Genomic DNA, 15,434 nt, shown 5'->3' with positions numbered 1-15,434 from the left:
AGATTTATAAAAATACGATAAAATGTATTTAAATTTGGACAAATGATTTTTTTTATTTGCATGAATTATTTTTATGATTTTGACCCATGTTCTTTCACTGATATGCGTTAAAATTGTTAAATAACAAACGAAACCGTCAACGCCATCTATACGACAGTAGGCCAAAGCTAGTAGCGCCCTCTGAACGAGAATCAAATTTTCTTGATTTTCGAGGCACGTTTTCTCTTAGACTGTATCCATATTACGGAGTTATATCTATCTTTGGTAATAGAAATAACAAGTACTGGTTTCTATTAGCACGTCTTCTCATCTTGCCGCTTTACAGTTTTTTTTGAAAACAGACTAAATTAGTAATGGTTTTTTTTTCTGATATACGTTCAAACCCGGCCTATCAGCTTCACTGATGTAGATAATCAAGATAAAAATGAGAGCCCTAAATAAACCTTCAAGAGCGGATATCTCAAAAACTATACAAGATATCGAAAAACTTGACTGAATAAAACTTGTAAAAAATTAAATCTCTTTTTATTTTGTATAAGTGGCCAAGTCGCTCAGACGCATAGTTTCCGAGATATAATCGAAAAACCGAAAAATGGAATCTTCAAACCCCCCTCTCCCCAGCACCAGGGTTATGGCCGGGGACTTTTGATATGTTCACCTCCTAACTAGTCCAAACAAAGCTACGAAGTCAAAAATTGTGTTCCAAGCATTTCACTCTATACCTTTTTTTGGGCATTTATTTCCTGGCCTATAACTGTAATCAATAAGAATAAGAATAATTTAAGAATGATTTTTATTGACAATAGAAAACAGTTTTCAGACACATGGATACAGTGGATCCCAAACTAGGCTATGCCTGTGACTTGGGGTCCTAGAATGCAGTTGACATTAAAGAATGTTACACCTATTTTATTTAAATTTGAATAATAAAACTTCAAAACTATACTACTATAAAAGGAAAAGGAAAAGTTAATTTAAGAAGAGATTAATTAAAATAAGAGGAAATTTACAGCTAAAAACGACTAATAAATTTACAAATTAAAGTCGGTGAGTGAGTATGTGTGAGAGAGCGTGTGTGTGGGTGTGTTTGTATATAAGGGTGTGAAAGAGAGAGGGAGGATGGGAGAAGAAGGAGGAGAGGATGGGAGTGTCAAATATAAATGTTTCTTAAGAAACGTTCAGTCTCGTGATAGTCCCAGTCCAAGCATGCTCTAGTCACGACAATTTTTACTTCCCTTTCAGTCATTTTTTGGAGGTCAAATCCTAAAACAACGATTTCTGAGCCTGTTGGATTCAACCGGTCCAACAGAGAGCGAGACCTTTCGGTGGGCCCTGGTGACAATTTTTACCAAACAGAGTTTTCTAACACTAAGTAAGCAGCAAATAAGCAATGCTTACTTCTAGCGAGTTAGGATGGAAGACGCCGCTGTGTGTTTGGTTGAGCTTGTCAAATTTGTGGATCTCCTTGCCCGAGTTCACGTCCCACAGTACTCCGTCTGAAACAACATACATACTATAAACATAGAGTAACTTATACTAGAGCGGTACTGTCATAGTAAATTTTGTAACCCCAGTAAATTCACTGCCATCTGTCGACACAGTTTAAAACTAAAAATGAAGATTTATAAAAATACGATAAAATGTATTAAAATATGGATAAATGATTTTTTTTATTTGCATTAATTATTTTTATGATATTGACCCATGTTCTTTCACTGATATGCGTTAAAATTGTTTAATAACAAACGAAACCGTCAACGCCATCTATACGACAGTAGGCCAAAGCTAGCAGCGCCCTCTGAACGAGAATCAAATTTTCTTGATTTTCGAGGCACGTTTTTTCCTTAGACTGTATCCATCTATTACGGAGTTATATCTATCTTTGCTATAAATATCATAACATAACACAAACATAAACAGGGCCGGATTTAGGGGAGGGCAACCAGGGCAACTGCCCCGGGCCTCCACAAAAGAGGGAGTTCGGAAACTAATGGTAGCCCTAGTTTTTGTATGACACTTTTAAACAGTTCCATTTCTATTTATGGCCTTTGTATATCTTACAATATACCTACTATTTCTCACAATTTATACCAAAGATAGATATAACTCCGTAATAGATGGATACAGTCTAAGGAAAAAACGTGCCTCGAAAATCACGAAAATTTGATTCTCAATCAGAGGGCGCCACCAGTTTTGGCCTACTCTCGTATAGAGGGCGTTGACGGTTTCGTTTGTTATTTATAATTTTAACGCATATCATTGAAAGAACCTGGGTCAAAATCATATAAAAATAATTAATGCACATAAAAAATGCATTTATCCATATTTAAATACATTTTAACGTATTTTTATAAATCTTCATTTTTAGTTTTAAAGTATGTCGATAGATGGCAGTCAATTTACAGCGGTTACAAAATTTACTATGACAGTACCACTCTATCTTATTATATCCTCTTTGATTTATACTAAGAAGCATAAAATTTAAGTAACTCTTCAACTTTGGACTTAAGAATACACTTGTCCTTCAAATTGATTACCCCAATTTAGGGCCAGGGGGCCTCCACTCCTTTGTTGCCCCGGGGCCTCCACACCCAGACCTCGAAATACCGAAATTTATAAGAGTGAAAGAGAAAAACCGGCCAAGTGCGAGTCGGACTCGCGTTCCAAGGGTTCCGTACATAACACAATTTAAACAATCTATTTTTTATGTGAAATGTCTTTAAAAAACCCGTAGGGGTCGGATCAAAAACTAAGTAATTAAGTCCGACTCACGCTTGACTGCACATTTCTAATGGGTTTTCCGGTGATCTATAGGTAAAGATCTATTTTGTGTATTTTTTTGAAAAATTTTGACCCAGTAGTTTCGGAGATAAAGGGGGGGAATGGTCATTTTTTGCCTATTTTCTTGAATAACTTCTAAACTATTTATCTTACAATTATAAAAAAATATATTTGAGATTCTCACAACCTTTCATTTGATATGTAACACGATGTAGTTTGACAAACTTTATTTTTTAATTTTCTCATTTACCCCCCAAAAGTGGCCCCCGTGGGTAAAATTAATTTGTTCACGTTACATGTCCATCTTTGAGTCACAAACTTACATATGTGTCCCAAAAATCAACTTAATTGGTCCAGTAGTTTCGGAGAAAATAGGCTGTGACAGACGGGCAGACAGACAGACAGACAGACAGACGCACGAGTGATCCTATAAGGGTTCCGTTTTTTCCTTTTGAGGTACGGAACCCTAAAAAGGATTATGCTGCCATACATGAAACTGTCGTGAATACACGAATATGTCTTTCTCCTACCCCCGGTCGCTCGGTTTCATGTCTATAACTACTTGTATATACTATGTCTATGGGTGCGGGCCTGTATGTATGTCTGTCTGTCTGTGTGTGTACCTGACAGCACCAGCTCGTCGGTGGGGTTGAAGGTGGCTCTGTTCTTGGCGTACTGGTCAGAGATGCTGGGCGCGAGGGTCAGCAGTTCTCTTTCCGTGCGGGCCTGTATGTATGTCTGTCTGTCTGTGTGTGTACCTGACAGCACCAGCTCGTCGGTGGGGTTGAAGGTGGCTCTGTTCTTGGCGTACTGGTCAGAGATGCTGGGCGCGAGGGTCAGCAGTTCTCTTTCCGTGCGGGCCTGTATGTATGTATGTCTGTCTGTGTGTGTACCTGACAGCACCAGCTCGTCGGTGGGGTTGAAGGTGGCTCTGTTCTTGGCGTACTGGTTGGAGATGCTGGGCGCGAGGGTCAGCAGTTCTCTTCCCGTGCGCGTGTCGAAGATGGTGGCCGTCTCGCCCTTTGTGCCGATGATACGATCGTCCGACATTTTGGAAAATTCTACATATTCTTCGTTGTCCAGCTGGAACCTAGAAAAAGGACCATTTGTTACTTTTTAGTAGAGATGCAACGGATAGTTGTTTGGCCGGATACCGTATACCGGATGTTCGGCCTGACCATCGGCTGAATATTCGTTATCCGGCCGCCGAATATTCGCCCGGGGGAACTATACCAACAATTCGGTTTTTTCAGGTGCGCATTGTGCAGGTTTTGACCTGTTTCGTAGTAAAGGTTCGCGCGGACCCATTTCTAGGTTCGAATAGTAACCGAATATCCGGTACATCTCTACTTTCTAGCATTTCTGCCACAACCACCCGCGGAAGTCACAGTTATTGGTAGTTCCATTTAGCCGAATCGTATTGTATACTTCATAGTAGATCTATTGATACGTAAGTTGAAAGATGATGCAATAAAAACAGCGGTAATTTTGGCATATTTTGGTAATGCTTAATCTAACCTCTTATACGGCACGATCTTCTGGGATATATGACGGCACCGCATTCTTAGGAAACCAAAGCCCCCCCCCCCCTGGTAATATTTGGTGAGGTCCCTGTCTCCCCCCCCCCCCACGTCACGTCACGTGTATTTTTTTATAGTTAGTAAATCTTGTTTATATTTCTATTTTCGTAAAAATAATGCTCATGTGTTAAATATAATATTTTTCCTTACTTTCGTTCACTATAGAAAAATACACGTGAGGTCTCCTTTGTACCCACCCTCCCCCAACGTGATCTGTCATGATTTTTTCGTGACCCCCCTCCCCCCTGTCGAACCTCGCGTGATTAGTGCACAAGGCCAGAGCACTGTTGTATAGCCTTACATCTGCTCGAACTCCTTCATGTTCCACAGCGCGGAGAGCGGCCGCCACGTGGTGGTGGCGGACGCCAGCAGCAGCAGCCCGTCGCGGCTCGCCTGCCGAGTGTCACAAATAACGTATTGTTAATATCTGCCATTATTTTGCAATCACTACAATTTTGCTTTGCTATCCCAACAAAACTATTTGACTGTAGGGTAAAATGAAGAATATGTAACGAGACAGAATAATGTGAGGAGTTAGTTCTTAAGTATCATAGAGTAACTTATACTAGAGCGGTACTGTCATAGTAAATTTTGTAACCCCAGTAAATTCACTGCCATCTGTCGACACACTTTTAAACTAAAAATAAATATTTATAAAAATACTATAAAATGTATTTAAATATGGATAAATGTTTTTTTTTATTTGCATTAATTATTTTTATGATTTTGACCCATGTTCTTTCACTGATATGCGTTGAAATTATAAATAACAAACTAAACCGTCAACGCCCTCTATACGAGTGTAGGCCAAAACTAGTGGCGCCCTCTGATCGAGAATCAAATTTTCGTGATTTTATCTATTACGGAGTTATATCTATCTTTGGTATATACCTAAGTAATATTGCAAGATTTATTTTATTTTATTCGGTAGCTTAAAAAACACAAATTACAATATCTGCGCTGGTGCCTCTTTTTAAGTGAGGAAACACTTGTGCTAAGAGAGCACCGAGTATATTTAACTACTTTTTTTTTTTTTGTTGTAATACTATAAAATAACCTGTTTATTCAATAAATAGTTAAGTCTTTATTCAGCATTCACGTTGTTTAAGTGTTCTACCAACTTCGCGTATCACATGGCGACCCTGCCACGTGAGGTGTCGGGTTCGGGCGCCGCCGCGAGTGCGGAGTGCATTAAAGGACGACACTCCTATATTGCGTTTATTTTGTTATAAATAATTTCTCAAGATGTGAAACTCAAGGTTAGAGAAGGAAAATAATCATCAGCCAAAACTCAGCAAGAAAATCAAGCAAATTTCATGAGATGAAGAATCACTTGTCATCGATCAGCATAGTCATATGATTTGCTCGTTATGGTCGTGGTTTGAAGATAGAAGTGATGTGAAATTTTACCCGAATACACTATAATAAAATAAGGCAATAATCCAGTTTCCACAGTTTCGTCGTAAAATTAATATGTATAATAACACCAATCATAATATTAAAGTCGACACATGTTTCCCTTTAGAAGGCATTTAGGCAAAATTCACAAATAAATCGAAAACATAACAGGTATGTCACAAGTTTATATCCAACTTTATCTTAATAATAAACGCTCCATACTCTTTTGTCATCTGTTTCTTCGGTGGACATAGGATCATATAAGAAAATCCCTTTAGTTAAGCGTACATCTTGGTTGCTTGAAAATAAACGATTTGTTTTACTGTTGACTTAAAAAGATATCTCTCTCTCTCTCTCTCTCTCTATCTCTCTCTCTCTCTCTCTCTCTCTCTCTCTCTCTCTCTCTCTCTCTCTCTCTCTCTCTCTCTCTCTCTCTCTCTCTCTCTCTCTCTCTCTCTCTCTCTCTCTCTCTATCTCTATCCCTCCCTCTCTCTCTATCTCTCCCTCCCTCTCTCTATCTCTCCCTCCCTCTCTCTATCTCTCCCTCCCTCTCTCTATCTCTCCCTCCCTCTCTCTATCTCCCCCCCCTCTCTCTCTCTCTCTATCTCCCCCCCCCCCCCTCTCTCTCTCTCTATCTCCCCCCCCCCCCCTCTCTCTCTATATCTCTCCCCCCCCCCCCACTCACACTTTCTCTTACCTGCATGTGATAGATGTAGGACTCGTGCACTTGATAGGTGTTTTCTTCAGCGCCGCTGAACAGGTTGAATATACGGATGTCGCCAGATGACGTCGCCGCTAGGAGTTGCTGTTGCGTCGGCTGCAATACAAACATTTTTCATTTATATTTATTACATGGTATGTGATTACGGGCTGATTGCATGACATTCTTAGTAATTGTGATTACGAATGAATTTGACGCGATTTTGGATGAACTGTTAAGGCCGTTCCATCGGTTTGCCGCTGTCTCTGTCACATTTCGCAAGAAAGAACGGGAAAATCATGCGCGCCAAGTGTCAATTTTGATCGAATTTTGTCGATTTTTATTTACCCTACAATATCGAAATTTGAAAGCTATGAAATTACTATTTAAGTTAAGATTGTTGTTTCTTCTTTTTTTGTTTATAGTATCACATAATAAATAACCGAGTAAAGTTGGATTAAAAGTCCGAGGTAGAGGTTACTTTGGGAATTAATTGTATCGAGCGAAGTGTCATAATTGGTGTATCGGAAGCTATGATATTAAAGATAATATAGTCAAGAACTACATATATTTTTTCCACGTCTACGAATATCAACGCCTCTTAGAAAAACAGGATCATATAAGGAGATTTTTCGCCTTCTGGCTCAGGGAACCGCCTTAATAAATTTTGTAAAGTTCTATAGTGAAATATACACCATATATGTGTGTATATTATTACGTGTGGCAAGTATTTTCTTTGTGAAAACGTTTTAGCCGATAGTGTGAACACTGAACAGTCAGTTAATAAACAGCTCTGTAAGCTGTAGACCTCACTAAACCCCTCGAAAAATGTTTAGAAATTGAATCGATTACTATATAATTATCGAACCTCATCAAATTTCAAGGGAATTGGTTGAGAGTAGTACACCCGTAGTACACACTGTAGAGGAGAACACGAAATAATTTTCGCCCAAGTTGAAACGAACACACAAAAAAATCAATTTGTAGCTATTAGCTAAGTTGCTAGTGTTTATTTTAAGACTGTTTGTTTCTCAATAAATAATAAAAAAAGAATACCTTCGCTTTGGCTCGGCCATTAATGTATACCTTTTTTACACACAAAATGTAATCGATCGGTAGTATTTTTTCGCCGATCGGACGGCCGCCTTAGGATTTCGATGGTTGTTTTCTATTTACGTATGGAATTTAGGATTATTTGAGTCGGATAGTTGATGTGTTTTCATGGGTGTGTATACTCACGTGGAAGATGGTGTGCGTGAAGTAGGCGTGCGAGCGGTGGCGAAGTGCGAGTGCACCAATTTGGCGTCAGCTAGCCTGCTGTGCGTGTCTGTGTGTACTCACGTTGGGCGCGGCGGGTGTGTGTGTGTGTGTAGGTGTACTCACGTGGAAGATGGTGTGCGTGAAGTAGGCGTCGTCGTCCTGCAGGCGCAGCGTGCGAGCGGCCGCGAAGTGCGAGTGCGCGAGCTTGGTGTCGGCGCGGCGGGTGTGTGTGTGTGTAGGTGTACTCACGTGGAAGATGGTGTGCGTGAAGTAGGCGTCGTCGTCCTGCAGGCGCAGCGTGCGAGCGGCCGCGAAGTGCGAGTGCGCCAGCTTGGTGTCGGCGCGGCGGGTGTGTGTGTGTGTAGGTGTACTCACGTGGAAGATGGTGTGCGTGAAGTAGGCGTCGTCGTCCTGCAGGCGCAGCGTGCGAGCGGCCGCGAAGTGCGAGTGCGCCAGCTTGGTGTCGGCGCGGCGGGTGTGTGTGTGTGTAGGTGTACTCACGTGGAAGATGGTGTGCGTGAAGTAGGCGTCGTCGTCCTGCAGGCGCAGCGTGCGAGCGGCCGCGAAGTGCGAGTGCGCCAGCTTGGTGTCGGCGCGGCGGGTGTGTGTGTGTGTAGGTGTACTCACGTGGAAGATGGTGTGCGTGAAGTAGGCGTCGTCGTCCTGCAGGCGCAGCGTGCGAGCGGCCGCGAAGTGCGAGTGCGCCAGCTTGGTGTCGGCGCGGCGGGTGTGTGTGTGTGTAGGTGTACTCACGTGGAAGATGGTGTGCGTGAAGTAGGCGTCGTCGTCCTGCAGGCGCAGCGTGCGAGCGGCCGCGAAGTGCGAGTGCGCCAGCTTGGTGTCGGCGCGGCGGGTGTGTGTGTGTGTAGGTGTACTCACGTGGAAGATGGTGTGCGTGAAGTAGGCGTCGTCGTCCTGCAGGCGCAGCGTGCGAGCGGCCGCGAAGTGCGAGTGCGCCAGCTTGGTGTCGGCGCGGCGGGTGTGTGTGTGTGTAGGTGTACTCACGTGGAAGATGGTGTGCGTGAAGTAGGCGTCGTCGTCCTGCAGGCGCAGCGTGCGAGCGGCCGCGAAGTGCGAGTGCGCCAGCTTGGTGTCGGCGCGGCGGGTGTGTGTGTGTGTAGGTGTACTCACGTGGAAGATGGTGTGCGTGAAGTAGGCGTCGTCGTCCTGCAGGCGCAGCGTGCGAGCGGCCGCGAAGTGCGAGTGCGCCAGCTTGGTGTCGGCGCGGCGGGTGTGTGTGTGTGTAGGTGTACTCACGTGGAAGATGGTGTGCGTGAAGTAGGCGTCGTCGTCCTGCAGGCGCAGCGTGCGAGCGGCCGCGAAGTGCGAGTGCGCCAGCTTGGTGTCGGCGCGGCGGGTGTGTGTGTGTGTAGGTGTACTCACGTGGAAGATGGTGTGCGTGAAGTAGGCGTCGTCGTCCTGCAGGCGCAGCGTGCGAGCGGCCGCGAAGTGCGAGTGCGCCAGCTTGGTGTCGGCGCGGCGGGTGTGTGTGTGTGTAGGTGTACTCACGTGGAAGATGGTGTGCGTGAAGTAGGCGTCGTCGTCCTGCAGGCGCAGCGTGCGAGCGGCCGCGAAGTGCGAGTGCGCGAGCTTGGTGTCGGCGCGGCGGGTGGCGGCGCAGGGGGCTCCTAGTTCCCGGCGCAGGAGGCGCGCGCACACGTTGGGCGCGGGCGCGGCGAGCACGGAACCCGCGCCGCGCGGGTCGGGGCACTTGTGCGGCCTACAGACAAAACGGACGATTTTATAAAACCCACTAGGGTAATTCCGGGGTAAATGGCTATAAGGGCGAGATTGCTGTAATGATGAGTCCAACGTGAGTAACGTGACCCTGTAGGCCGTTAAGGTCGGGTCTCTAAAATCAATTGTGTCTACCACTGGCGAGGTGCTAACTATAGGTTGACCATGTCAATAACTGACGGGATGCCAACCATTGGTAAGGTGTCAACTATAGGCGAACGGTGTCAACTATATACAGGTTGGCTATAGGGATGTTGACATGAATCGCGAATAACAAAAATAAAAAAATAAAAAATATATAAAATGTTATGTTTTTACCATAGCAGGGAATATTAGAATGCTGAAAATCATATTTTGTAAGTGTAAATATATGCGTAATAAATAAATTAAAAATAATTTAAAAGTACTTAAAATAATGCCCAGCATTACGTGACTGCAAACGCAAATCAAAGCACGTGACGTCACGGCATGAGAAACACGCACAAACAAGTTGTCAAACCTGATGGTGAGGACAACCAAGTCAATGCCAGTTATCACATCGTTACGTCATCAAGATCACGTGACAGCTTGGAGCGAAATTTAAACACTAAACTCCTTATTTTTTATTAAAAATTTATGAATTTTTTTTTTGCAACAATTGGGTGTCTATCTATAAAATGAAAACAGTTCTAAAAACCGGCCAAGTGCTAGTCGGACTCGCGTTCCAAGGGCAATTTAAAACAATGTATTTTTTATGTGAAACGTGAGTGAAACGTCTTTAAAAAACTCGTAGGGGTCGGATCAAAAACTAAGTAATTAAGTCCGACTCACGCTTGACTGCACATTTCTAATAGGTTTTCCTGTGATCTACAGGTAAAGATCTATTTTGCGTATTTTTTTCAAAATTTTAGACCCAGTAGTTTCAGAGATAAAGGGGGGAATGGTCATTTTTGCCTATTTTTGAATAACTTCTAAACTATTTCTCCTAAAATTATAAAAAAAAAAATATATTTGACATTCTCACAATGAGCTCTCTCATTTGATATGTGACACGATACAGTTTGAAAAACTTTATTGTTTAATTTTCACATATACCCCCCAAAAGAGGCCCCGTGTTTAAAATTCATTTGTTTACGTTACATGTCCGTCTTTGGGTCACAAACTTACATATGTATAACAAATTTCAACTTAATTGGTCCAGTAGTTTCGGAGAAAATAGGCTGTGACAGACGGACAGACAGACAGACGCACGAGTGATCCTATAAGGGTTCCGTTTTTTCCTTTTGAGGTACGGAACCCTAAAAATTTTCAACCTCCCTATTTCTAGTCGACGTTATCAACTATAGGTATGGTGCTAACTATAAGGTACTTACTAGACTTATATTGACCGGGATATAGACCGTGATTACCTTTTGTATTATTTGTGAGCTCCCGATATTTCGACGCAGTTACATGCATCATGTTCACGGGTGACTGAAGATAGCGGGTGGGTGTCAAACTTGTGTAGACAGCGCTCTGTCTACCCTCATTCTTGCGCGTCGGCTGCGTTCACTTTCAACGTTACCAACGGTCGCATTCACACTTGTTGGTCCGGTCACGTTCACACTCGTTGGTCTGTCCAAACACACTACACTCACGATGCATGTAACTGCGTCGAAATATCGGGAGCTCACAAACAATACAAAAGGTAATCACGGTATATATCCCGGTCAATATAAGTCTAGTGAAACTAACCGTGAATCATTCAAAACTCTAATTATAAGGTACTTAAACAAGTTTAACTGCGGGAATGTAAGCACCGGGTTCCTGCAGGTAGCATGCTGGTTGTAGAGACACTGTGATGATGGAGTGTAAAGTGACCCTGTGGGCTGTTAAGGAGGGGTCTCCTAACGGCAGGGAGCCAACTATAGGTTGACAGTGTCAACTATAGGTAGTGTGCCAACTATAGGTAAACAGTGTCGACTATTGGCAGGAATGGCAGGGTGTCAACTATAGGGTAGTCACTCGAACAAGTTAAACTGCGGGCATGTAACCACCAGGTTCTTGTAAGTAGCATGCTGGTTGTAGAATCTGTGATGATGATGGAGTGTAGGGTGACCCTTTTTTAATAGAGGGGAAAATGCTTTTCGCATACCACCCAGGCGCGGATGGTTATGTGGGACTCCCGTATAGGCTCATGGGACCCACGGTTTACCCACTAAAAACCCCTCTTGTCCGCCTCAGGGCTATAAGGCGAGGCCACAGAAACACTGGAGCACTCTTCCGCAGCCTCGCCAGCGGCTGTCCGGACTCCGGACCCAACTCTGGAGGGAATATTTGATTCCCCCTACCTCCCTAAAGGGTGACCCTGTGGGCTGTTAAGGCGGGGTCTCCTAACGGCAGGGAGCAAACTATAGGTTGACAGTGTCAACTATAGGTAGTGTGCCAACTATAGGTAAACAGTGTCGACTATTGGCAGGAACGGCAGGGTGTCAACTATAGGGTACTCACTCGAACAAGTTGAACTGCGGACATGTAACCACAGGGTTCTTGCACGTAGCGTGTTGGTTGTAAAGGTATTCAGTGATGATAGAGTGTAGGGTGACCCTGTGGGCTGTTAGAGCGGGGTCTCCGGCGGCGGCGCTCAGCTGTTTCTGTAGGGAGCGGCGGTGCTCGCTCCCGCCTAGGGCTCCGGGGGTCATGCACTGGTTTTGGACTTTTCTGGAAACAAAGTAAGGTAGTAAGTACAGCTCGATTCAGTAAAAGTGGCGTTAAGGGTCACTGTCGGCGTCTAGTCAACTCTATGGCTGCTACTTGACGCAACGTTGGCGCAACTGCGCAGCGACGCCTTTTGACGAAAAACAGTAATTGATGAAAAAAAAAATGAAAAAAAAAAATGAAAAAGGTTTAATTAGGCAAAAAACATTACATCACAGAAAACTTGACAGTGGTCCCCAAACTAGGCCGAGCCTGTATCTTGGGAACCACAGAGAGTTCGTAAGCATTTAAATTTATGTTACACTTATATATGTCACCTAGTACTTAAAGAAATAAAATTGATAAGTTCAATGATAAGATTAGATGGTAAGATTTTGTATTTCTAGAAGCAATTTTCATATTTTTAGCAGGTTCGGTTATTCCACTAGTCAATACAGTTCATGTTAATGTTAAAATTTCTCCATGAAACATTTATCATTTATCATTTATCATTTATTTATTGTATTGTCATGTACACATTAGGTCTCACACTCGTCTCTCGTACAAAATATCCATAAAATCACATATTTTATTAGTATTTAGTTTTTTGCCGAGGGAAGCGAATTTAAAACAATCTTTGTGTGCACTTTTGTTTATTTTTAAAAATAAAAAAAAATGTTTCCTTTAGATAAAATGAGCTAACTTATGGTTTTAAGGCACTTTCCTTCCAGGGCCCATTATTTTTTCCACACAGTATATGACGGGTGCTGAGAAGGGGTTATTACCTAGTTACTACACGGACCTAAATAGGGCGGCCATAACTGCAAATCCGCAACTGTATACAGTTGCAGATAAATATGTGTAAATACCACAGAAAAATTTATAGTACTAAGTCAGGCCTCCTTCACTAGCTCAAGGCCACGCGCTATATGCCTACCGCTCGGCATATCGTCGACGATACAATCGACAGAGGGCCGCCGAACGCCCGCCAGAGCGCTCGCACCGCACGTTTCCCGCGCTTACGCTTCGAAATGCCGAAACCACGTAATTATTGTGCAGTAGATGGGTGTAAAAGTCAAAAAACAAAAGAAAATTTGTCGTTTTTTTTTAGGGTTCCGTACCCAAAGGGTAAAACGGGACCCTATTACTAAGACTCCGCTGCCGCTGTCCGCCTGTCACCAGGCTGTATCTCATGAGCCGTGATAGCTAGACAGTTGAAATTTTCACAGATGTGTATTTCTGTTGCCGCTATAACAACAAATACTAAAAAGTACGGAACCCTCGGTGGGCGAGTCCGACTCGCACTTGGCCGGTTTTTTCATTTCCGAGAGGCGAAAAAAGGTGAGTAGTATTTTAAATCTATCTTTAGGAATTTTGTCACTATTTATTTCTTTGAACATAAGTAGATAAATCGTAAATTAAGGAGTTTTTTGAGTCAGGTATTATAAGTGTTGTTTTTAAATATTTGATTGACTAATAAAAAATATGGTTGATTCGCAACATTCGTTTTATTACAATCATAACATAAGTAACAGTTCAACCCTAGCGCATTCTTACGATGACGCGTTGGCACGTGACTCGCACGGCGAGCAAGGCAGTCTCGACTCTTTGTGCGCATACTTATGGTACATTTCTTCTCGTCCTGAGCAGCAGGTATTATTATTAAGATTTTGTAGGCTATTATAGCGTAGGTATTTTCGCTTTTGTATGGGAATGATGTATCTGTTACGTAGTAACTATTTATTAATCTGTGACTAAGTACAGATGGTTCACTCTCTAACAAATCGCGTCTATTACGACAGATATGACCGCTAGGTGGCGCAAGCGCGAGCGCGTCCGTTCCGTAGCGGTGCGTGGCAAGTGGGTCTCAATTGTTTTCCATATAGTTTTAAGTCATAAAGTATTGTTTGTCTACATTTTCGTTAGTCATAATTTGGTTTTTCTCAGAAACGCGTAACTTTTCAGGATTGCCATAAAACAGACCTAACCTAACCTAACCTATCTATAGGATTGTAAGGATGGGACCCAAGACAGAAGAAGTAAAACACAAGACTGTCGGTTAAATACTGAAGATATAATCGCTCAATTTAAAAGATACAATCCTTTATATACTAAATTATCTAGGTTAACTATGAATCACACTACTTGGGAGGTCTACACGTGTAAGGTGTCAAATGGTTGTTTACCTAAATTCCATTCCTTATATAGAGGAGAGTCATCTTACATGACTCCGTATATGGTACCGCTAAGCTATATGATCCTTATGATCTAATTTCATGTTATTCGAATCCTATAAATACCTAATATTCTATACCTACACTTCAGGATAACTCGAGGAAAATCCTGAAAAGTTAACGGTTTCAGGATTATGACTAATGATAATATGACAATCATTACATTATGACTCAAATTATGTCAAACAAAGGGACCCCGTGGCAACCACTATGGTTAGACACCAAAATGGGTGTAGGCCGCGTGTACTTGTAGCAGCACGACGAAATCGCGGAGTGAGCCACGCCTGGTAATACCTTAATTTAATAACTTGCGGCACGGGGTTCTCCTCGACGCTGTTGTTGAACAGGTCGTGGTGGTCGCGCGCCAGGGAGCTAGTGCTTGACCGCGCACCGGATAACCGCGACTGAAAATAACGAAATTGTTTAAATTAGCCTCATGTATGAAGTTTATATTTGAACGAAATATGTTTTATTCGGATGTTTGTTACCGTTATATCATGTTACAAATGCATTTCCGTTTTTAAATTACCATTTAATTACTTAAAATTATAAATAAAAAGTACAAAAATTTGCCCGCGAAAAGCTAGTGAGCGAAACGCTCGAAACGCCACGTGACGTCACGCGTTCGACAGATTAGTGTCATTAGTAGCAAACGTCAGTTGGGCCGCCCAACGTGTGACGTCATCACGCTCTGTCGAATTCGCGCCAAAAATTATGAGCGTTTCAACCGCTCAAAAATTTTCAACATTTTAAATATTTTTTAATAAAATAATGTTAATGTTTACAATTTATTTTTATCATTTCCGGTGTTCCAACGATATAAATTATGAATCCAAAAATAAAAATAAATTCATGCATGGAGCTAATTGTGGCTCTGTCACTGACCTGTGTTATGGAATTCTAACAGATGGCGTTAGCATTCCTTATAGCGCGCTTAAGGGTCTTCCAGCAAGCTCGGTTCTCCATACAAACATAGTTCCGCTCTCATTTTAAAACGACTAGCTAGATTACTCTGAAACTTTGCACTTACAATATGATAAGGTATATCTATGTCTGTAATTAGTTTATGCAGCTTCAGATACCATAGTT

The 15,434-nt window shown here is 42.6% G+C and overlaps 1 protein-coding gene across 1 annotated transcript in view; it reads right to left on the bottom strand.

The window, feature by feature from the left end:
- Nucleotides 1-15,434, bottom strand: part of LOC134752313 (protein mahjong) — a 61,990-nt gene that overhangs the window by 6,554 nt on the left and 40,002 nt on the right. Inside the window, exons 23-29 of the mRNA XM_063687983.1 lie at nt 14,640-14,723; nt 11,926-12,135; nt 9,229-9,439; nt 6,457-6,576; nt 4,663-4,754; nt 3,675-3,871; nt 1,399-1,496 (exon numbers count right to left, since the gene is read on the bottom strand). Of these exons, the coding sequence (XP_063544053.1) occupies nt 1,399-1,496; nt 3,675-3,871; nt 4,663-4,754; nt 6,457-6,576; nt 9,229-9,439; nt 11,926-12,135; nt 14,640-14,723 (1,012 nt within the window). The remainder of the gene's footprint in view (nt 1-1,398; nt 1,497-3,674; nt 3,872-4,662; nt 4,755-6,456; nt 6,577-9,228; nt 9,440-11,925; nt 12,136-14,639; nt 14,724-15,434) is intronic.

Source organism: Cydia strobilella, chromosome 24 (genome assembly GCF_947568885.1).
Source record: "Cydia strobilella chromosome 24, ilCydStro3.1, whole genome shotgun sequence".
Classification (NCBI taxonomy): Eukaryota; Metazoa; Arthropoda; class Insecta; order Lepidoptera; family Tortricidae; genus Cydia; species Cydia strobilella.
The sequence above is the reverse complement of the archived record's forward strand: the minus strand, read 5'-3'. Positions and strand labels throughout refer to the sequence as shown.